Genomic DNA, 24,561 nt, shown 5'->3' with positions numbered 1-24,561 from the left:
TTTTTAAAGTATAATCTTTATTTTTATTTTTGCGACAAGCCCTAAGACAAGCAAATTGAATCACTATTTTAAGTGCTTCACTTTTTATTGTTAACAGAACGAAGTTCTTTCTTTTTGATTTTTAATAAATCATTGAAGTATCACCACCCGATCCAGAAGAAGTTTAATTAGTTTAAGAATCAGAACTTAAGAACCACCACTCAAAACCACAAAGAAAAAATCTTTATCAAGACTATCCTCATTAGATGAAGACCTTGCAGTAACTGTCTGCTTCAGAAGTAGTACACGTGGTCTCCCGCGAAAGAGAGATTTTGTGTGCTCCCAACCGAGACTGACTCTGTCCCCAGCGCTCCCAATGCAGACATCCCACTGGGCCTTTGGACAGAGAGTTCCTCAACAAAGTACCAGACTTCCCTCTGGCCACCGGACCGACACGGCGAGACTGCAGTCCAACCCAGAACACTCGAGGAAACCGAACTTCAGGACCTCCTAACTCCCAGACAGGCTGAACATCTTCATACAGCTGGATCCACACACTTGAGAATGAGTTGGTGTCTAAAGTTCTGGTTTCTATCTTATAATCTGAAGAGAAATGAGATTAGGGTCTCGTTAGTATTAAAAATTACTCCCGTAATATTTAATATATAAAAGCTGACTCATGATTTCACCATCAGCACACGAACACATAACCAAACTACTTTACTCATTACAGTCTTTACATTTTAAGTTATCTGTTGTTGTTCGTTTAAATTGTCATTTCATTTATTTAATCCTGAATTAGATTTAGTACCGTACAGTGCAAATATACTAAAAACAATTAACAATAACAATATATACAACAAAACAGTAGAGAGATCAGAGTTCTCTCTGTGGGGCAGAAGTGAGAGACTTATAATATAAAGTGATGGCTTGTGGCAGAAAAGATTTCCTGTATCTGTTGTTACGACAGCAAAGCTGAAGCAGCCTTCTGGAGAAGGTGCTCCGCTGTCTGACCAGTGTGAGTTGGAGAGGGTGGAGAGGATTATCCATGATAGATAACAGTTCTTTCAGTGTCCTCCTCTCCATCACAGCCTCCAGAGTGTCCTGTTTATAGTCAATCACAGAGCCAGCATTCCTGATTAGTTTGTTGAGTCTGTTGGTGTCGCTGGCTCCAATGCTGTTCCCCCAACAAACTACAGCAAAGAAAAGTACACTGGCCACCACAGACTGATAAAAGATCTCCAACATCTTACTGCACACGTTCAAGGATCTCTTCTTCCTCAGGAAGTAAAGTCTGCTCATCCCTGTCTTGTAAATAGCTTCAGTGTTAGATCTCCAGTCCAGTCTGTGGTTGATGGTAACACCAAGGTACTTGTAATCCTCCACCGCCTCCACATCTTTTCCCAGAATGTGCAGTGGTTGGGGAGCCATCGTCCTCTTCTTCCTAAAATCTATCACCATCTCACGGTGATAGGAGATAACCGAGAGGGGGGCGTTCATCCCCGAGGTGAAGTTTGGTGTGTCCAGCGGTGAGACATCAATGCTGTTAATGTCATTGTTGTTGCTCAGAACAAGACACTCAAAGTGCTCTGTTGTTGGTTTTAAAAATCAGCATGAGTGCCTATATTCTGTCCCAGCTACAGAATAACAGAATAGACTGTAGTTGCCTTTCATTTTTAATGACAATGTGCCGGCTGCGGTTTGTGTTAGCTTGTATGCGTGTATGCGAACCACTTCACACTGGACTGCTTCAGTAACGAGGGTCAGTAACCATCGTCTCTCTGAGAGGGGCATGGTTCAGGTAAGGCAGTCGTTGACAGATGGAGCTCATTAGCATTTGAAGGTGCAGGCACAGAAACAGCCTGCTCTCAGTAGAGCTCACTTGAGCAACTTTTAGACAGCTGAAATTCAGGACCACGGATGGGTTTGGGGCAATGCATATCGAATACAGTGTTGCTGGACCTCTGACAGCTGTGTAAAATTGATGAAAAACAGTATCATATTAAGTCTTAACCAAGCAGTGCTGGCATAACATTGCTCCAGTGTGGCATTTCATACAGCCTGGCAGTGGAGCCAAAAGAGGTGTGACAGGACACATAATAACTCTGAAATATGTGTTTGTTGTGTCTGTAGCATTTTTTTCATATTGATGCTCTTTTAATGTGTAGCGATTAAGTTACATTTTGCTCTAAGTTACATCTCATAATCACCATCACTGAGAAAGCCGGTGGGGGGGTTGCATGTTCTGGGTGTGTGAGTGCCTCATTTATGTGTCCATGTTGGAGGTTTTGAAGCATTATCTCTTTAAACTGTTCAGGCAGGGAGATGATGGTGTTGGCTCTCTGTGATGATGACTTTATAATCTGTGATGTCTTGTAAGCCTTGCCAAATGCGGCTGGCATCATCAGTAGACTGGTAGACTTTTTTGTCCAAGGCATTTCTGACCGTGGTGAAGTTTGGTAAGTTAGATATGTCAGATATAGTATAAGTTGGATACTTTACAGCCATTCTGTCCTGGAGCATGTGATTTTAAAGCAGTTGTGTCGCGGGTAGAGTACACTTTGAATCAATACTGAGAGACTTCTGATTATAAACTCAGTTTGCCTTGTACCTGATGGAGGACTTCTAGCCTTTTAGAGTGATTTAGAGGGTTTCCATGTCAGAGCGCGTCTGGTGGTATTTGACATTGGTTTATGAATCCATCTCCATCTTCTTCGTCCAATTTCGTCTCAAGCTGGTGTCTGCTTTGTCCTCATCCACAGGTCTTCATTGGTGAGCTTGTTTGGCCAGTGGATTGCTGCTGATGCTTCTTCTCATGCATCCATTTATGAAGGTTTGTACTTTTCTTTTAGTGGAATTAGTTTTACTTCAGGTCTCAGCTCCATAGAATAGGACTGATTTTACATTTGAGTTGAAGATTCTTATTTGTTTGTTGTATCTCCTTTGAGCGTCATATATTCTTCAGTTGTATGAAGGCTGCCCTTGCCTTTCCAATTCTGACTTTGATGTCTGCGTCTGTCCCTCCCTCTGTGTTGATGTAGGAAAGTAGGAAAAAGACTCCACTTCTTTCAATTGTGTTTCTTCAAGTGTTATTGGCTCCCCCCTATTTGTGTTCATCCTCATGATTTTTGTCTTTCCCTTGTGTATGTTAAGGCCCACTTGGGCTGATGTTTCTGCGAGTAGAGTCGTCTTCTCTTGTAACTGATGGTGATTATGTAACAGTAGTGCCAGCTCATCCGCGAAATCCAGGTCTTCAAGTTGTGTTCATAATGTCCACTGGATTCCATTTCTCCTTACTTCAGTTGTAGTTTTCATTATCTAGTCGATGACTAGGAGAAATAGGAATGGGGATACCAGGCATCCCTGTCTAACCCCTGTCTTGATGGCGAACTGCAGTGTTGTTTTGTCAACGATGACGATGGCAAAATTATTTAATTGACGCCCCTTTTTTTCATTGTGTAAGGAGACAGTGATGAGATAAACATGGCTCTTTGATGACTAAAACATGACAAGACGTGTCTGAGTTTTCGTTGACGAGATGAGAATGGATGTAAATGTTAGGTGACGGTCTGTCAGACATTCAAAATGCATGACATTTCTGCTGTCTTCGTTGTCTGCTTGTTGTAGTGGCAAGCTAGGAACTGTCGCTACTTTCAAATTAAAAGCCCCCCGCTAAGAACCCAGTTCGAAACTCCAATGGGGTCCAGTGTAAAGCTCTTATTTTGAAGACAAATTCATTGTCACTGTTTAATGCCCAACTTCGAGCTTCATGACACGTCACGTTTACGCCTACCCCCAGATATATGGACGTATTTTAAATATAATCCATACGTATTGGAGAGTGCTATTGGTCAGAAAGCTTTTATCTTCATATTTCAACATTTCAACTTTTTTCCAACATATTTCAACTGTTTTTTTCATGAATTGATGCCCTACTTCATCATACAAAAGTGTTACTAACAAGTTGTGAAAATAGTAGATCTACAAGTTCAACACATTGCAACACATTGTGAGCTTATAGATCTTATGTATTGACCTAAATTAATTTGTTAAAAGACTATACTTCTTCTTTTGTTTTTTAACTAAAACTGACTAAAACTTGACTAAAACCTGTTTGAGTTTTCGTCGACTAGAACTGGACTAAAACTCACATATAGAAATGACTAAAATTTGACTAAAACTAAAAAGCATTTTAGCCCAAATGACTAAGACTAAATCTAAAGTGGCTGCCAAAAACAACATTGGCAAACTGGTTGGTGAGTTGTCCCTCATGTATAACTCTGCAAGTCATTCCCTCGTAGCTACTTTTGATCATGTTCACAAGTTTAGTGGGCACTCCATGGTTTCTCAATAGTTTCTGCACAGTCTCTCTGTGCATGCTATCGAAAGCTTCTTCGTAGTCATCAAAGTTGATCTACAACGGGGAGTTCGACTCTAAGGTTTGTTCAATGATTGATGAAGGGTGGCAATCTGGTCGACACATGACTGTTTTTTCCTAAATCCTGCATGTTGGTCTCTTAGTTGTTGATCGACTACCTCTTTCATTCTATCCACTATTATTCTATTTAGCACCTTCACTGGCACCAAGAGCAGTGTGATTCCTCTACAGTTAGCACAATTTCTAGGGGGGGTTTGCTGGTGGGGGCCTGTTAAGCAGCTCTTCAAAGTATTCTGCCCATCAATTGAGTTGGCTCTCCTTTCCTTAAGCAACATGCTGCTACATTTTCCCAGTCACTCATTCACTTCCCACAGATAATGCATTTGACTGCAATGCACACAAGGCTATCCAAAAGGTTTGTTTGGTAATGCAGATGTTAAAAGCGACAAAATTAGCAACATACAATTTTATCATAATTAATTATAATAAAGGCTTTGACAGACTAAGCTCCATCCTTGACCCTCTTCCACAGTGTGTCTCAGGATTGGAGGAAGCAGCTTAACTTCGGGGTGGCATTTAAAAATGCCTCCCAGCGACGGTGCCTATGCATATACCCCGAGAGTGACTTTTGTCCAAACCCTTTTCTCTCTGTCATAAGAATAGAGAATTTGTTAGTAGGGTGAGAGCCTTTTTTATCTTTAGCCCTTGCACCCCAAACCTTTTTGTGCACATCCCTGTCAACAATATCCTGTCATACAAGAAAACAGGCCATCCAAGCAGGGGTGAATGACTACATATATGAGGCTATATGGTTGTTGCAATTTAATCTTCTGGAGAGTTGTACCGTCACACAGTCTGCATGCACCAGAAATGTTCTCCTCTGTTCTTACTGCAAAGCAGGAAGGTAAGTCCCAAACTACAGACCAAACATTCTATTTTAGTGATAGCTGAATTTGAACTATATTATATATACACATATGAAGGGTGTCATGATTTCGATTTTAAATCGAAATCGACCGAAATTAAGTCACAATCTCAAACGTCAAATTAAAAAAAAATGGAATTGTCAATGCTTCCCCCAATATCACATCCGGTCGGCTTGCCAAGCGGAAAAAAACACACACAGTAAGTGTTGAAGTGCTGCGAGTCAACCTCCTCTAACTTAGCTACTAGCTAAGCCAGCAGCTATTAGCTACAGCCAGTCTAACGATAGCATGGTGTTACACCATTCCTGTTCGGCTCCCAGACTGTGGTCGGGAAGCACAGGGGAGATGATTTCCTCCAGGGCCGAAGTTTGTGTTTACCTTCGGGGTGAATCACTTCCACGTGTTAAGCTGGTCAGGAAATAATACCAGGGAGCTTTGCTGTATCTGCAGGAGACTTTGCCTTTATTCACAGCCAAACTGCAGACTATATTGTACACTTTATTGCCCTCGCTACTACTGCTACTACTTTCGCTTTTCTTTCCTCTCCCATTCATTCACTGTCCGCACGCTCGCTCTCTCACTCTCACTCGCCCACTCACACCTTACAAACTTTAGGCATACACACCTCACACACCGCCCTATTCCTGAAAGAGGAGCGCAACTCTTATAACACTGGCAAGTGGAGACCCATTGACAGAACTTGAACCCCCTCCTCTTTCACTGAAGTCACAGGTGTGGAAGTATTTTGGATTTCCAGTGAGTTATGTTGACAAAAAAGCCACAGTTTGCAAGCTCTGCAGAAACTAGACGGCAGGTTATTTTGTTTGTTTCCAATTGACTGAAGATATAAGTTATTGTTATATTATGTTGTTTATAAATGTTTTAAATTTGACAACGTTGTGTGGTATATTGTGAACAAAGGTCAGATATATTGTGTAAAAGTCTAGTCTAAAAATGGCATAACCTGTGAAACTAAATATAAAAATCAAGAATTGAATCGAAGCATGACCTTAGAATTGAAAAGTGAATTGAATCGAGGATTTGGAGAATCGTGACACCCCTAACACATACATATGCTCTTTTTTATTTCAGAACTGTTTTTGATACATGCAAGTCATTCTGAAATAAATATGGATTATAGTCTATTTTCATTTCATATCTCCCTTTTAACTCTCTGAAAATGATGGTGGATCATCTGGCATTAACATTACTGTCTTCTGAAGGCCGTGACAGGCTCAGTTTTTAAGATGTATTTAAGCCATAAGCATCACAGAAATCTTGAAATTGGAATGAATCCGCTGATACCAAACATGTCATGCTAGCTTACTGAGAAAGGAGCTAAATATTGCTCCAAAACTGTTTTTACCGCAAGGTCCGCGACCTCAATGTGAAATGATGACTTGTAATAATAACTTTCAGTCAGCACTTTATGAGGAATGAGATGAAGATGAGGAACCTGCTGCTGCTCAAACTGAGAAACTAGACTCATGGCTGTCTGACTGCCTTCAATCTTTACAACTGCTGACAGCTTTAACTGTTGTTAAACTGTGCTGTGAACTGTGCTCACCTTTCTTGTGTGTGAAATGTGTGAGGAGTCATCTTCCCTCTCCTTGTTTTCTGCCCTTTTCTGCCTTTTCCTTTCTTTTAAGAGTCCCTGATTTAGCTTTCTTGGGGAAAGACGTGTTGATGAGCAGCAGCCACTGCAGTGCTTGACTGCCTGTTGCATCTTCCCACTCCTGCAGCTGCAGGGGTGGACTGAACCATATGTATTGTGATGGGTGAGAGGTGCCTCATTTCCTTTGTACAGTGTAAAGTCACTCATCAGATTTTTTCTGCCAATTTTAAGTTAGTTGTTACAAAAATTACTAAATTGCTAAAATAAAAACATTTTTATTTAAGGCCTTTCAAGGGCCCCGTCCCCATTGAGGCCCTGGTAATCAGTCCCACTTTTCCCCCCAGTTCAACACCCCTGCATCCAAGTATTAAGGACTGTGTCTGTCACCTGGTATATCTTGTCACACATGAAGGTCTGGCCTCCCAGGATAAGCAGTGTGTGTCCTGCCTTACGTGGCCTTGCACAGGAACTGGTTACTACACCGTCATTCTGAAGGATTTTCTTCTTACACTGCATGGCTTCTTCTACTATTGACCTAAAGGAAAGAGTTAAAGCAATCAGAATACCAATAAATATGGAGGCAAATGAATACAGACTTTCTGCCAGTTGAAATGGTTCCTGCATCCTGAGCAGGACTCAGTACAAAGTACACATTACACAGTACTCAGTACACACTATAAATACAGACTGTAACTTGCTTTTTCATGAGCAGGTCATTTAGGTTACAAACAGAAAATCACAAGCGCAGTTGGAACTTTAAGGTTGTGGGTTTGCAAAGAAATGTGTATAACAGAGACTTTGTTTGCACAAAAATTAATAATAGGAATATCCGCAGGTTCACCACATCCCGCCATGTCCAATGTAAAGTTGCGAAGAACAGAACGAAAGAATGAAACAGGAACTGAACTCCCACAAACTACAAAACCAGACAGCAAATCAGATGCAGGTCCAGCTGTTAGTTTCTCCAATGACCAGCCTTTGAATAAAAGCAATCATCTAGCAATTGTTTGTGGTCCACTTTAAGTTATTCAAACTTGTAAAAAGCACAGACAGGAGGTAGAATAATTGCAAAAAGAAATATTATCTTAATTATTTTCTTTTAACCTATCAGTAAATCAAGTTGATCACAGTCTAATTTCCAAGTGTAGGACTTAACTATATTCCCCAAAAGTTTTTACTCATGTCTTCACTGTGTGGATCAGTTATGTCCAGGGACTGCAGAAAATCTGTGGGTTGGACGGTCAAGGTAAAAAATTCAAAAAACACTCATGGGTTGCTGGTGGGTAAAATAATACAATCCCCTCCAAAACTATTGGAACAGCGATGCCAATTCCTTTATTTTTGCTGTACACTGACAACATCTGGGTTTGACATCGAATGATAAACACGAGATATGTGTTAAGATTTCAGCCTTAAATTCTAGGTATTACATCCGGATCTGTGACACAACTTAGAAAACAGCATCATTGTAACGGAACAGCAAATTTTTTAGGTAAGCAAAAGCATAGGAACAGATAGACTAAAAAAAGATGAGTGAATAATATTTAATATTTAGTTCAAAATTTACTTGCAATAATTGCATCAAGCCTGTGACACAGTGACATCATCAACTTTTGCATTCTTCTTTTGTGGTGCTTTTCCAGGCTTTCACCACTTTCTCCTTCAGTCTCCTGTTTAGCAGGTAAAATGCTCAACAGGTTAATAAGTCTGGAGATTCACTTGGCAGGTCTTAAACACTCCACCTCTTTTCCCTGAAGAGCTCCTTGGTTGTTTTGGCAGTGTGTTCTTGGTCCTTGTCTTGCTGCATGATGAAGGATTTAATGAACAGTTTGGTTTCATTGCTCTTTAAATTGGCAGACAAAAAGTGTCTGTCTACTTATGAGTTAATTTTGCTACTGTCATAATGTGTTACATCATCAATGAAGATCAATGAGCCCGTCCCAGAAGAAGCCATGCATGCCCATACTGTGACATTAGTTTTGTGGTTACAGGTGAGTTAGTTAAATCATTATAAATGTTATTCTTGTGTTTGTGGTACTTTAGAAACTCACAAGCTTACTGTAGATTACATTAATTTATGTTAAAAACGATTAGGCCTTCTTGTCTGTTTCCAGAGTAATTAAAGAGAGTGACAGAAAGAGAGAGAAGTCAGCGTGTGATAACAAGCTGAGAGCATTTAAAAGGGATGCAGTTAGCAGCAATGAGCCAACAAAGTAAATAAACAGGATACAACTTTATTTGCTGATTGTTGGCAATAACATGACAAAATCAACCAAAACGTTACAGGTATCTCCCACACAGACACTGCAGTATTGTGTTGGTCGTGAACTTGTCGTTCAAACGAACAAATCTTTTGAGTGAACAAAGTGAACGGAATCACTTCATGAACTGACTCGTTCCTTTCTCAGTTCAGTTCAGCTCCGAGCATGCCGGCGGGGACTTACTCGCCTGCACACAGAGAACTGCGAGGACGTGATTCACGTTCACTTACTGTGCTGAAAGTGGCGCACTGTCCAATGCTAATGGCTGCAGCCTGCGGGAAGGTCCAACTCCTCCCACATCCAACCCTGCCCCCATCCAGTACCTTAATCGTGCTTCATTCAGGACAGTGGGGATTTTGGACTTCTATGAAACTTGCTGCATTTATGACGCCTGCGAACTGTAGGACTTCATAATTTTCTTTTAACATACATAAATGTTGTCATCTATAAAACTCAGTGGAAAATCTATAATTAGATCAGCCAAAAAAAGCCAAAAGTATTTATATTTTGTAATATATATATATATATATATATATATATATATATATATATATATATATATATATATATATATATATATATATATATATATATATATATATATATATATATATATATATATATACAGTGTATATATATATATATATATATATATACATATATATATATATATATATATATATATATATATATATATATATATATACATATATATATATATATATATATATATATATATATATATATATATATATATATATATATATATATATATATATATATATATACACACACACACACACACTGTGTGTGTGTGTTTATAATGTAATGTGTGTATGATTTTAACTTAAAGCCAATGTAGGCTATATTAAAAGTTGCAATTTAAGTTACTACCACATTCTGTATGATTCTATATGAGGCAGAGTTATGGAAATGAAGGACACGTGAATGTAATAAACTCAGTTCATGTGAATAATATACTCCTAAAATGACTCTTTTTGATCTTCAAGTGGACGTCATGGGGGTAATAAAAGCAATTATAGCTGCTGCGCAGTAATGGGTTGGGTCCAGACTATTTTTGGCAAATTTAGGCAATTCTGAGCAACAAACAGGAGAATAGGAAGACAAGACAGTTGACAACAATGTGCATTTTGGACCACTTGAGGTTTGAACTCACAACCTCTGGAACCAAAGATTGTCATCTATCGTTCTGAGCTAAGTGGCAAGTGGCAATACAATAGTGGCTTCACAAACTGAGTAAGCAATTCACTGTTGTGTAGGCAGATTTGAAACCACTGTAAAAAATTCAGTTATCAAGACAACAATCTGAAAATACACATATTGCAGCATGGAGATGTAATTTGTTTTTAAAAATGATTGATTTGTTCCATAAGTGAATAACTGATGTTTTTAGCTATGTCATTATTGCACTGACTCCAATTGTTCACATGAAAGAACAATTTAAAATGCTGTGAAAAATTCAGTTTTTGAGGCTAGATTTTTGATAAATCAAAGGATGAGAGAGGAAATAGGTTTAAGAAGTTTTAGTTTAAAAAAAAAAAGAGTCATGTACCTCATAATTTTTAACAGGTTTAAATGTACAAAAGTTCTTCAATATTGAGGCTACAGTTTGATAAAAGTTCTGAAGCTGTGGTTAATTTGTTGTGAATTTTCAAAGATTTGAACTTTAGATGCCTGCTGTAGTGCCACCATTAGGACAATAGTCTTGTGTTTCATGTTGAGGACATCTGACAATTTGATCTGTTATCATCATCATCCTTGCTGGCTCTCGAACCCACAACCCCTGACACCAAAAACGAGCTCGGTCAAAAAAATGGTCAAAATGTCAGAATTTCTGTTACCTGAACAAAAATCTGATAATACATAAATTGCATCTTGACAGCATGGAAATGTTGATTTGTTTTTAACTCTAAGTATTTTGCTTCATAAGAGAAAATCTGATGTTTAAAAATGCCACTCTTACATTGACTCTTACGCTCCCATGAGAGCAGAATTCAAAAGGTTCTCAAAAATTCAGTTTTTGAGATAAAATTCTGATATTTGCCAAACTTTATCAACCATGACTCCAAATCCAAATCCAGATTAAAAATGTATAACAAGAATTTGATAGGATGTGTTTACAGTACTGTTTACAGTCAAACATTTTGATGCACTGTAGGCTTAATTTTTGATACATCAAAAATGTGAGAAACAAGTTTTGTGGAGAACGGTCTGAAGATGCTCTCTAACAAGTTTGGTGACAACTGAGCAAAAATTGTTGGAGGGGATAATTTTATAAGTTTCACAGATTTTGAAAAAAAACGGGAAATGGACTGGTTTGTAATAGCCACAAAACAAATGAGAGTGGATGATGGTGATCTACGGAGGCAGGACAGAGTGATGACAGTCCTGGAGAATTAGGATGAAAGCGAGGATGAAGAAGGGGTGGTAATAGTAGAGGCGTCGGGTCCAGCAGCATCAGCGGCGGCACGGTCATTAACACAAGACTCGGTAACATTCCCGAAAATGTGCAGCAAGAAGCGGGGAGTCAAGGGACCACTTCGCCGAGCGCTGTAACTGCGATGATGGGTGGTGGGAATCCTGGTGGCCCTGTCAAGAGTCAAGTCAAGACCCAGCAGAGAGACCGAGGCAGCCTCAACTTATTTCATACCCGCGTCGGACATTTGGATCCCAGCTAACACTGAGGACTTTCAGCCACTTGTGGTTCAAACAGTACTTGTGGCTGGAAAGTTGATGCGGCTTTTTGCTATGCCTGTCGACATTTTTTCCACCATGCCTGGGGTCACACAGAAAAGAGCTTCACTTATGGTGGGTTCCGAAACTGGAGGAAAGGAGCAGAGAAACTTTCACAGCACAATTTAAGTGCTTCTCACAAACTAGCTATGGTAGGCTGGTGTGAGTTTAAGGATAAGGTGAGACAAAATTGTGCAAGAAAACAGGCAGTACATGCGAGCAGTAGTTGAGTCACTGCAGTTTACAGTGTGCCAAATGACTGCACAGAGAGAAAACAGAAAGGATGAACAGTCCACCAACAGAGGTAATTTTAACTGTTAAATCTGGTGGGAAAGTTTGACAGCACTGTCTTAAAGAAATTATCCAGTGGACCTGGGAATGCACAATACCTGCATAATGAGATCCAAAACGCGCTGATTGATGTTATGCCCAGCATGGTGAGGGAACAAGTGAGCAATGAGGTTAAACTGGAAGAGCACTTTGCTTTAATGGAGGATGAAACAAAAGATGTTAGCAAAAAAGAGCAGATATCTGTTGTTCTGCATTACCTAAACAATGATTCTTTCCACAAGTCAGTTAAACACTGGCTAAGTGTAACATAGACAAATATGCATGCATTGCACAGTGCTATGATGGGGCATCTGTCATGTCTGGGTGCAACAACGGTGTCCAGGAAAATTTTTGCCAAGAAGTTCCACATGCGCTTTACATACACTGCTATGCACACATATTAAACTTGACAGGTGGGGGTTTAAAGGGGAAAACTATGGAAGGGGAAGGTGGACCCAAACGCAGTTATGCACAGGAGGCAAAGATAAAGAGGAACAAAAAGCGAGCTTTAATAAAGCAAAAGCCGAAATGCAAAAAAACCAAGGCAGACAAAACAGGACAAAAAGCAAAGTAACAACCGAATCAGCCAGGTAAAGTAACAACTTAAAGGGCAAGACAAAGTACAAGGAAAAATCAAAGTTCAACTCAAACATGGAAAAAATGTAAAATAAATCCAAAACCTACCAAACAGAACAAACAGGAGCATGGAACAGGAGCATACAGAAAACAATGACCGGGCAAAGAGTGAGGGGAACACAGAGACTAAATACACAGACACTAATGACATGACGAGGAACAGGTGAGTAAAGAGAGGAGGAAGGAAGCCAGGTGTGATAATGAGTGGGAGGAGCACAGAGGAACAGACACAGGAGGGAACAAGACAACAGACAGAGGGAGCCAGAGGGGAGAACCTAGGAGAACTTAAAGGACACATGAGGGCATGGAAAAATCAGAACATGAGACACAAGACAAGGAAAAACAAAACACATAACACAACAAGACAGAAAAAAAAAAAAAAGACATGAAATCAAAACCCAAAACCAAAAACCAGATACAAGGACAACACAAACAGGAGACATGACAGAACCCCCCCCCCCTTAAGGGACAGCTCCTAGATGTCCCTCTATACATAATTTAAAGTCCAAGTGAAGCCGGGATGGTGGAGGGGGTCTGGAGGAGGGCCAGAGTCAAAGCCGGGAGGGTGGAGGGGGTCAGGGGGAGGGCCAAGGTCCAAACAGAATGGTGGAGGCGAGGACTGGGGCCCACTGGAGACCAGGGACGTGGACTGGAGCCCACTAGAGGTCGACAATGAACATGAAGGCGTTCTAGAGGCCGGTGACAAACACGTAGGCGTTCTGGACGAAGACGAAGGCACTCTGGAGGTCTGTGGCGAAGACGAAGGCGAAGGGGCTCTGGATACTGGCAGAAGGGGCATGGTCTGAAACGCACTGAATACCAGGGACATGGGCTGAGGTGCACTGGAGACTGGCGACGAAGGCGTTGTCACAGGCTGGAACCCACGGAAGGCTGGCGACATAGGCAAAGGCGCAGGCTGGAACCTGCTGTAGACCGGCGACCAAGGCGTAGGCGCAGCGTCGAACTCGCTGGAGGCCGGCGACGAAGGCGTAGGCGCAGCCTGGAACTTGCTGGAGGCCGGCGACGAAGGCGTAGGCGCGGCCTGGATCCCCCTGGAGGCTGGTGATGAAGGCAAAGGCGAAGGTGCGGGCTGGAACCCCCTGGAGGCTGGCGACGAAGACGAAGGCGAAGGCGTAGGTGCAGGTGCAGGCTGGAACCCCCTGGAGGCTGGCGACGAAGGTGTGGGCTGAGACCCACTGGAGGCCGGTGGCGAAGGCGTGGGTGCTGCCTGGAACTCACTGGAAGCTGGCGATGAAGGCAAAGGCGTAGACGCTGGAGGCTGGCGACTGGGGGCCACAGGTGTAGGCGAGGGCTGGAACCCGCTGGAGGCTGGCGGCAAAAGCGTGGGCTGAGACCCACAGGTGACCAGACCACTGGCTGGGAAACCCTCCAGGGTCTTTGCCGGACCACCGACGGAGTTTTGCCGGGAGCTGGTGGCCTGGGAGCCGATGAAGGGTCTCTGGCAATAAACAACCTCAGCTGGACCCCTGACCGAGGTGCAGGCACTGGACTTGGCGTGAGACTCGGCCGGTCCTCCGACCGAGGTGCAGGTTCAGGCCTCGGCGTGAGACTCGGCCGGTCCTCCGACCGAGGTGCAGGTTCAGGCCTCGGCGTGAGACTCTGCCGGTCCTCCGACCGAGGTGCAGGTTCAGGCCTCGGCGTGAGACTCTGCCGGTCCTCCGACCGAGGTGCAGGTTCAGGCCTCGGCGTGAGACTCTGCCGGTCCTCCGACCGAGGTGCAGGTTCAGGCCTCGGCCGGTCCTCCGACCGAGGTGCAGGTTCAGGCCTCGGCCGGTCCTCCGACCGAGGTGCAGGTTCAGGCCTCGGCCGGTCCTCCGACCGAGGTGCAGGTACAGGCCTCGGCCGGTCCTCCGACCGAGGTGCAGGTACAGGCGCCATCTGGACCGCCGACTGAAGACCACTGGCAGGTGTAGACGGGGTTGAGACTGAGGCCTGGGCTGAGAGCTCGGCTGTGGCTGCGGCTGCGGCCTGGGCTGGGAGCTCGGCTGTGGCTGCGGCTGCGGCCTGGGCTGGGAGCTCGGCTGTGGCTGCGGCTGCGGCCTGGGCTGGGAGCTCGGCTGTGGCTGCGGCCTGGGCTGGGAGCGCGGCTGTGGCTGCGGCCTGGGCTGGGAGAGCGGCTGTGGCTGGAGCTGAGGCATGGGCTGAGGCCCCTGAGCCTGACTTCAGGGAGCCAGGACGTGGACGGGCTCGTCGCTTTCTCGGTGGGGGCACTTTGTAGGCAAGCCGGGTTCCCCAGAAAGGAGACACTTCAGCTGTGGCATGGGCTGAGGCTGGAGCTGTAGCATGGGCTGAGGTTGGAGCTGTGGCATGGGCTGAGGTTGGAGCTGTGGCATGGGCTGAGGTTGGAGCTGTGGCATGGGCTGAGGCAAGGGCTGAGTCATGAGCTTGAAAGAAAAGTTTGCTTGCGGCTATCTGACGAGCCCTGCTAGCAGGATTAGTTACAAAGTCCTGGTACCACCGGATTATCTCCTGGCCATTTACTGCTGGGTCCATTTTATAAGGCCCGGTCATTCTGTCAGGTGGGGGTTTAAAGGGGAAAACTATGGAAGGGGAAGGTGGACCCAAACGCAGTTATGCACAGGAGGCAAAGATAAAGAGGAACAAAAAGCGAGCTTTAATACAGCAAAAGCCGAAATGCAAAAAAACCAAGGCAGACAAAACAGGACAAAAAGCCAAGTAACAACCGAATCAGCCAGGTAAAGTAACAACTTAAAGGGCAAGACAAAGTACAAGGAAAAATCAAAGTTCAACTCAAACATGGAAAAAATGCTAAATAAATCCAAAACCTACCAAACAGAACAAGAGCATGAAACAAGAGCATGAAACAAGAGCATTCAGAAAACAGAAAACAATGACCGGGCAAAGAGTGAGGGGAACACAGAGACTAAATACACAGACACTAATGACATGACGAGGAACAGGTGAGGAAAGAGAGGAGGAAGGAAGCCAGGTGTGATAATGAGGGGGAGGAGCACAGAGGAACAGACACAGGAGGGAACAAGACAACAGACAGAGGGAGCCAGAGGGGAGAACATAGGAGAACTTAAAGGACACATGAGGGCATGGAAAAATCAGAACATGAGACACAAGACAAGGAAAAACAAAACACATAACACAACAAGACATAGAAAAAAAAAAAGGACATGAAATCAAAACCCAAAACCAAAAACCAGATACAAGGACAACACAAACAGGAGACATGACAAAACTTAGTTTTAGTTGACTGTGTGCATAATGTAAAACCAGTTGGAGAATGCTTCACAACAGTGAAGATACTGTACAACTTCTTTTCTGGGACAGTGTCTCACAAAGTGTTCATGGAGAAGCAACAAGAACAGATACCAGATGGGCCTGCCAATATTCTACACTGTGGGCAATAAAAAGAACGTGCCCTGCTATCTTAGCAACTCTTGTGGATGTAAGCAACCAGACAAATCCTCATAGAGCTACTGAAGCAAGATTACTGATTGGACTGATTGATGCACACTTTGTTCTGCACATCTGTATGCTGGAGAGCATATTCAGCCTCACAAAGAACTTATCTGATGATCTACAGGCCACAGATTTTGAGCTGGCATCTGCTGCTGATCTCATCTTTGCAGTTGTTGATGCCTTCAATGACAAACGCGATGCTGAAACATGGACTAAAATCTGAGAGTGTGTCAATGATATGTGTGAGACAGTTGGCATTGACATGCAGCGCCCACAGGTGAGGAGAAAAAAGCAGCCCTGCCACCTGCAGGAGTTTGTGGTGAACAGCCAAACAGGATCAAAAGAGCCACTGGAAACTTCAGAAGACTATCAAAACCACTGCTTTTTCCCAGTAATCAATCGATTAATGAGTGAACTGGAGAGGAAAGCTCTTCTGAAAGCTGCCACATTCTGAAAGGAGCAGCAGCTCTTAACCCCAAACACAAGACGTTCTTGGAAAATGATGCCCACCATGGCTGAACACTATGGTGTATTGGAAGAAAACCTCTCAGAAGAACTTCACCAGTTAAAAGGCTTATTGAGAGGAAAAAACAAAGGGGAGACGTTGTCAACACCACCCATGATGTGCTGGTGCTATTGAAGCCATACAAGGAAGCATTCGTTGACCTGTTCAAGCTTGTGTGTATCTCAGTGACACTGCCCATCACATCAGCTGCATGTGAGAGAAGCTTTTCTTGCTTACGGCGTTTGAAAGCTTACTTGAGGAACAAAAGTGGAGATGCTCGAACCACCAATCTGGGTGTGCTGGCAATCAGTTCAAGTCGGCCAAAGAACTGGATGTCAATGCAGTCATTAACCTCTTTGCAGCCAATCATAACAACAGGCGGATTGTCCTGTTGTGACCAGTAAGTACACAATTCTTGCGACCGAGTGCTGGTCCCCACGGGCACAAGCATTGCAATCAACAGAAAACAGCCTGCTGATATGCCTGGTGCAGTTTTCTTGAAAAAAAAAAAAAAAAAAAAAAAAATTCACAACTTTGTGTGTGCCCTAGTGGTCATAGGTGGTACTGCGGTGTGTGAGATTCCACCGTGGGGTCATATTCCTGACAAAGTGTGTAACTATGTACATCATGTAAACTTGATATGTTATGAATATTATTACAGTCCTTTCATTTTAATATGACCAGAATTATATATTATCAAATTAAATTTCCTAAAATCAACACAGGAACCCATTTAATTATTAAACATTCTTTCAAAGTGGTTTTATTCTTTGGAAGAAACTGATGATGACATATTTGTTGGCCTGAAGTACACAAAAAAAATATTAAAATATTATTCGTAAATAAGTAAAAGGTCTGTTTCTGTATTGGTAAAACTGGCCTAAAGTAACAATTAACAGGAGTGAAAATACTGAGGAGTGAAGATAAGAAATGTGAGGAACGCATCAGTACTACAGAGATTTCAACCACAACCACCATAAACTTACTTATGGACTAGATTTGTTTTAAGTTCTTGATTTTATAGTTATATATTTTTTTCTGTTATAACTGATACATTACCAAGTATGTACAATGTGTAAATTTGTGTTTAACTGTTGCTCTCCTATCAGTGGCAATGTTTGAAGTCTGTCATAACATACAATATATATAACATGATATACCAACATTGACTGATGTGAAAAAAGAACTATTGATAAAATGTGCTGCTATATCACCCAGCTATAATACATAGTAAACTGTAATTCAGAGACTAAAGGAGATAAAAGTGTTTCAAGTTGAGACTTCTGAGAGAAGAGATGATAGCCAGATATAGACCAGCAATGGTGCACTGAACCCAGCAAGAGACACAAATGCTTCTCAGTACTTGGATGACAATTTTTTTAATCTTGAATGCAATGATCAGATCCAAAGCCCAACAAACCTTTAAGGGAGAAACCTCAATCACGGATATGGGTTAATGCTATGAAAGAGGGAATGGGTTAACTCAGGGAGAATGTGTCATGGTCTGGCTCAGTGTCCCTCGGTTGCCCTTCTCCATCAGTCCACTAGATATCCTGAGACGTTGTCACTGTTTGTTTAGACTGGACTTAGTGGGCTAAGTTTTATTTGAGTTGTGTTTTTGGAAGTAGTCAATCTTTGTTTTCACTTCGGTATAAGCTCACGTGGCCTATACATTATTAGTCTCAGTGGTGAGAACTGTGTTGTCTGTTTGTTTCTGTGTCCCTTCTCTGTGTTTCCCTCCAGACCTGTCCTGCATCCGCCTTGTCATCCAAGCCCTGTGTTTTCCCCAGCCAGTCAGTTCCATTCTTGTTCCACTGCTTCATCACCATATTCCGTATATATATATATATGGGAGTTTCCCTACCCATCTCTCAACCTGCACGTCATCCCGTTGTTAGTTCAGTTTGTACTTGAGTCCTGTTTTTAAATTCAGTCTTGTTGGATCATCTGTCCTGCGTTATTCTGCTTGCCTGCACTCCTGAGTCCTGTTCCTTAGTTGAACGAATAAAGATTTATTCTTCAGTTCTTATTGCCTGCCATCTCCTGCTTTAGGGTCCACCTGCTGCACTCCACCATTATAGAATGAGACATTCACTATAAACCCAAGTTTAAACTGAGGTTAAAAACTGACTGGAGGGAGAAAATTCACAACTGAAGCTTACAGCAAGTGTATACAGTCATAAAAAAAAGCTATTACACACTTCTATGCACTCTATATACTGTATTACCTCTAACTGAATGTTGGCCTCTACATCCTATCGGACATGAAAGTACTTGCATTGTTCTCTCCTTACTAGATTATCAAAAGTAAATAGAAGAGGAGTTATACATTAAAGCTAATACAAATCAACACAACTACCACTATGGTACACCAAAATGGAAGAATGAAATGTGGACTTCAATGCCTACGCTGCAGTCAGACTGTTAAGTACCAGGGGTGGAAGAAGTATTCAGGTCCTTTACTTTAGTAAATGTACTACCTAATGCTACACTGTGAAAATACTCCACTGCAAGTCTTTGAAAACCTTAATTAAGTAAAAGTATGAATGATCAGCTAAATGTATGTTTCAAAAGTAAAAGTACACACTATGCAGAAAAACCTCTGTTAATGTTTGTAGCGTCACTGTCCTGAGTCAGCAAGCTCAGAAACAGTCCTGTACCTCTATGAACTGAGGCTACATTTAGGAATGTGCTGATATTCATTAAGGATGTCACAATTTCGATTTTAAATCTAAATTGACCAAACTTAATTCACAATCTCGAACTTCGCATTAAAAAAATGGGATCGTCGATGCTGTCACACACCCATGTCACGTCCGGTCGGCTTGCAGAGTGGAAAAAAAACACACATGCTGCGAGTCAACCTTCTCTAACTTGGCTACAGCCAGCCAAACCATAGCATGGTGTTAGACCATTCCTGTTCGGCTCCCGGACCGTGGTCGGGAAGCACAGGGGAGATGGTTTCCTGCGGGGCCGAAGTTTGTGTTTACCTTCGGGGTGAACCCCTTTCCTTGTTTAGCTGGTCGGGAAATAATACCTGGGAGCTATTGTCTTTATTCACAGTCGAGGAGCAACCTGTACTGTACACTTCATCGCTGTCGCTACTCCAGCTACTCCTTTCGCCTCTCCTTCCCCTCCCATTTAGTCGCTGTCTGCATGTATGCACGCTCCCTCACTCATGCTCGCCCACTCACACCTTATCACAAACACCTCAAGCACCACCCTATTCCTGAAAGGGGCTACGCCACTCTTACAACAATGGCAACTGCAGACGTAACCCAACGACATTTTGGATTTCCAGTGAGTTATGTTGACAACGTTCGCATTGTCAACAACAAAGCCACAGTTTGCAGGCTCTGCAGAAACTAGATGGCAGTTTATTTTGTTTAAGCTTCCAATTGACTGAAGATAAAGTATTGCTACATTATGTTGTTAATAAATGTTTTAAATTTGACAATGTAGTGTGGTACATTGCGAAGAAAGGTCAGATATTATATTGCTTAAAAGTCTAGTCTAAAATGGCATAGCAACCTGTGCTTGAAAAAAATAAACCGTGATTTTAGAATCGAAAATTGAATTGAGTCGAGCATTTGGAGAATCGTGACACCCCTAATATTCATACAAGCTGAGGCTACAGTTAGCAATGTGCTGATATGCATACAGATCGAGACTACAGTTAGCAGAGTGCTGATATTCATACAAACAGGGGCTACAGTCAGCAGAGTGCTGATATTCATACAAGCTGAGGCTACAGTTAGCAGAGTGCTTATATTCATACAAGCTGAGGCTACAGTTAGCAGAGTGCTTATATTCATACAAGCTGAGGCTACAGTTAGCAGAGTGCTGATATTCATACAAGCTGAGGCTACAGTTAGCAGAGTGCTGTTATTCATACAAGCTGAGGCTACAGTTAGCAATGTGCTGATATTCATACAAGCTGAGGCTACAGTTAGCAGAGTGCTGATATTCATACAAGCTGAGGCTACAGTTAGCAATGTGCTGATATTCATACAGACTGAGGCTACAATTAGCAGAGCGCTGATATTCATACAAGCTGAGGCTACAGTTAGAAGTGTGCCCATATTCATACAAGCTGAGGCTACAGTTAGCAATGTGCTGATATTCATACAAGCTGAGGCTACAGTTAGCAGAGTGCTGATATTCATACAAGCTGAGGCTACAGTTAGCAATGTGCTGATATTCATACAGACTGAGGCTACAATTAGCAGAGTGCTGATATTCATACAAGCTGAGGATACAGTTAGCAGAGTGCTTATATTCATACAAGCTGAGGTTACAGTTAGCAGAGTGCTGATATTCATACAAGCTGAGGCTACAGTTAGCAGAGTGCTGATATTCATACAAGCTGAGGCTACAGTTAGCAGAGTGCTGATATTCATACAAGCTGAGGCTACAGTTAGCAGAGTGCTGATATGCATACAGACTGAGGCTGCAGTTAGCAATGTGCTGATATTCATACAATCTGAGGCTACAATTAGCAGAGTGCTGATATTCATACAAGCTGAGGCTACAGTTAGCAATGTGCTGATATTCATACAATCTGAGGCTACAATTAGCAGAGTGCTGATATTCATACAAGCTGAGGCTACAGTTAGCAGAGTGCTGATAATCATACAAGCTGAGGCTACAGTTAGCAATGTGCTGATATTCATACAATCTGAGGCTACAGTTAGAAGTGTGCCCATATTCATACAAGCTGAGGCTACAGTTAGCAGAGTGCTGATATTCATACAAGCTGAGGCTACAGTTAGCAGAGTGCTTATATTCATACAAGCTGAGGCTACAGTTAAGCAGAGTGCTGATATTCATACAAGCTGAGGCTACAGTTAGCAATGTGCTGATATTCATACAATCTGAGGCTACAATTAGCAGAGTGCCCATATTCATACAAGCTGAGGCTACAGTTAGCAGAGTGCTGATATTCATACAAGCTGAGGGTACAGTTAGAGGTGTGCCCATATTCATACAAGCTGAGGCTACAGTTAGCAATGTGCTGATATTCATACAGACTGAGGCTACAATTAGCAGAGTGCTGATATTCATACAAGTTCAGGCTACAGTTAGGAATGTGCTGATATTCATACAATCTGAGGCTACAATTAGCAGAGTGCTGATATTCATACAAGCTGAGGCTACAGCAATGTGCTGATATGCATACAGACTGAGGATACAGTTGGAAGTGTGCCCATATTCATACAAGCTGAGGCTACAGTTAGCAATGTGCTGATATTCATACAGACTGAGGCTACAATTAGCAGAGTGCTGATATTCATACAAGCTGAGGATACAGTTAGCAGAGTGCTTATATTCATACAAGCTGAGGCTACAGTTAGCAGAGTGCTGATATTCATACAAGCTGAGGCTACAGTTAGCAGAGTGCTGATATTCATACAAGCTGAGGCTACAGTTAGCAGAGTGCTGATATTCATACAAGCTGAGGCTACAGTTAGCAGAGTGCTGATATGCATAGAGACTGAGGCTGCAGTTAGCAATGTGCTGATATTCATACAATCTGAGGCTACAATTAGCAGAGTGCTGATATTTATACAAGCTGAGGCTACAGTTAGCAATGTGCTGATATTCATACAATCTGAGGCTACAATTAGCAGAGTGCTGATATTCATACAAGCTGAGGCTACAGTTAGCAGAGTGCTGATAATCATACAAGCTGAGGCTACAGTTAGCAATGTGCTGATATTCATACAATCTGAGGCTACAGTTAGAAGTGTGCCCATATTCATACAAGCTGAGGCTACAGTTAGCAGAGTGCTGATATTCATACAAGCTGAGGCTACAGTTAGTAGAGTGCTTATATTCATACAAGCTGAGGCTACAGTTAAGCAGAGTGCTGATATTCATACAAGCTGAGGCTACAGTTAGCAATGTGCTGATATTCATACAATCTGAGGCTACAATTAGCAGAGTGCCCATATTCATACAAGCTGAGGCTACAGTTAGCAGAGTGCTGATATTCATACAAGCTGAGGGTACAGTTAGAGGTGTGCCCATATTCATACAAGCTGAGGCTACAGTTAGCAATGTGCTGATATTCATACAGACTGAGGCTACAATTAGCAGAGTGCTGATATTCATACAAGTTGAGGCTACAGTTAGGAATGTGCTGATATTCATACAATCTGAGGCTACAATTAGCAGAGTGCTGATATTCATACAAGCTGAGGCTACAGCAATGTGCTGATATGCATACAGACTGAGGATACAGTTGGAAGTGTTCCCATATTCATACAAGCTGAGGCTATAGTTAGGAATGTGCTGATATTCATACAAGCTGAGGCTACAATTAGCAGAGTGCCCATATTCATACAAGCTGAGGCTACAGTTAGCAGAGTGCTGATATTCATATAAACTGAGGCTACAGTCAGCAGAGTGCTAATATTCATACAAGCTGAGGCTACAGTTAGCAATGTGCTGACATTCATACAATCTGAGGCTACAATTAGCAATGTGCTGATATTCATACAAGCTGAGGCTACAATTAGCAGAGTGCCCATATTCATACAAGCTGAGGCTACAGTCAGCAGAGTGCTGATATTCATACAAGCTGAGGCTACAGTTAACAATGTGCTGATATTCATACAATCTGAGGCTACCATTAGCAATGTGCTGATATTCATACAGATCGAGGCTACAGTTATAAGTGTGCCCATATTCATACAAGTGAGGCCACAGCAATGTGCTGATATGCATACAGACTGAGGCTACAGTTAGAAGTGTGCCCATATTCATACAAACAGGGGCTACAGTCAGCAGAGTGCTGATATTCATACAAGCTGAGGCTACAGTTAGCAATGTGCTGATATGCATTCAGACTGAGGTTACAGTTAGAAGCGTGCTGATATTCATAGAAAAGGAGTCTACAATCAGTGTTTTCGTCCAACAAAGAACTAATTTCCTGGGAGTCACAGACAATGTACACAGTTGCATTGAGGCAGAATTGGTGTCAACCCCACAGATTTTATGTAGTGTCAGCCTGTACAACTGTTTGAGGATAAGCAAAGTGGAATCAGTGGCTATATGTAATTATTTCATAGAACATAGCTATTTCTAATGCCAATGCTGTTTCTAATGCTAATAACTGTATTCTTAGTACTAGTAGTACTAAGAATATATGGGGTTTTTTTTATTAATACCCTCAACGACTGCATTATTGACCTGAATAGCTGGATGTCCCAGAATTTCCCGCAGCTAAATCTTAATAAGACTGAGGTAATCATTATTGGCACTGGCATAGCTAATCCTCATACCTCAAAACATCTGTCTCAAATTATAGCCCTAAACTGCAAAAATCTTGGTGTCACCTTTGATAACCACCTCAACTTAAAAAATCATGTTAACACAGTTGTCCAGTTGTGTTGTTGTTCTGAGATCAGTTCAACTGTACCCAGTAGAAATCTGGAGACTGTCATACATGCTTTTACTAGCTCTTGTTTGGACTATTGTAACTCTCTCTTCATGTCTGAGCCCACAGAGTCAACAAACATTACAAGATGTCCAAAAGAGAGCGTATTACCCCATTATTTAGTCTTCTCTTTGTCTTGTGAAGCACTGTAACTTTGTTTTGAAAGGTGCTTCATAAATAAAGCATATTATTATTTTTTTTATTATTAATGTAACTACTACTCCAGCTGTCTTTTGAATTATTGGTTCAAGTATACATGTTCTGTTCTCATGTACTAGTTATA

At 42.1% G+C, this 24,561-nt stretch overlaps 1 protein-coding gene and 1 long non-coding RNA gene across 2 annotated transcripts in view; both read right to left on the bottom strand.

The window, feature by feature from the left end:
• Window positions 1-24,561, bottom strand: part of LOC119024380 (kelch-like protein 25) — a 52,453-nt gene that overhangs the window by 11,544 nt on the left and 16,348 nt on the right. The window contains exon 7 of the mRNA XM_037107146.1: window positions 7,286-7,433. Coding sequence (XP_036963041.1) covers window positions 7,286-7,433 — 148 coding nt within the window. The remainder of the gene's footprint in view (window positions 1-7,285; window positions 7,434-24,561) is intronic.
• LOC119024382 lies at window positions 11,461-12,973 on the bottom strand. Its single transcript, XR_005076455.1, has 3 exons — window positions 12,928-12,973; window positions 12,303-12,396; window positions 11,461-11,956 (listed from the first exon to the last, which is right to left on the bottom strand). It is a non-coding gene; the product is annotated as an uncharacterized LOC119024382 (long non-coding RNA).

Source organism: Acanthopagrus latus, chromosome 8, assembly GCF_904848185.1.
Source record: "Acanthopagrus latus isolate v.2019 chromosome 8, fAcaLat1.1, whole genome shotgun sequence".
Lineage (NCBI taxonomy): Eukaryota > Metazoa > Chordata > Actinopteri > Spariformes > Sparidae > Acanthopagrus > Acanthopagrus latus.
The sequence above is the reverse complement of the archived record's forward strand: the minus strand, read 5'-3'. Positions and strand labels throughout refer to the sequence as shown.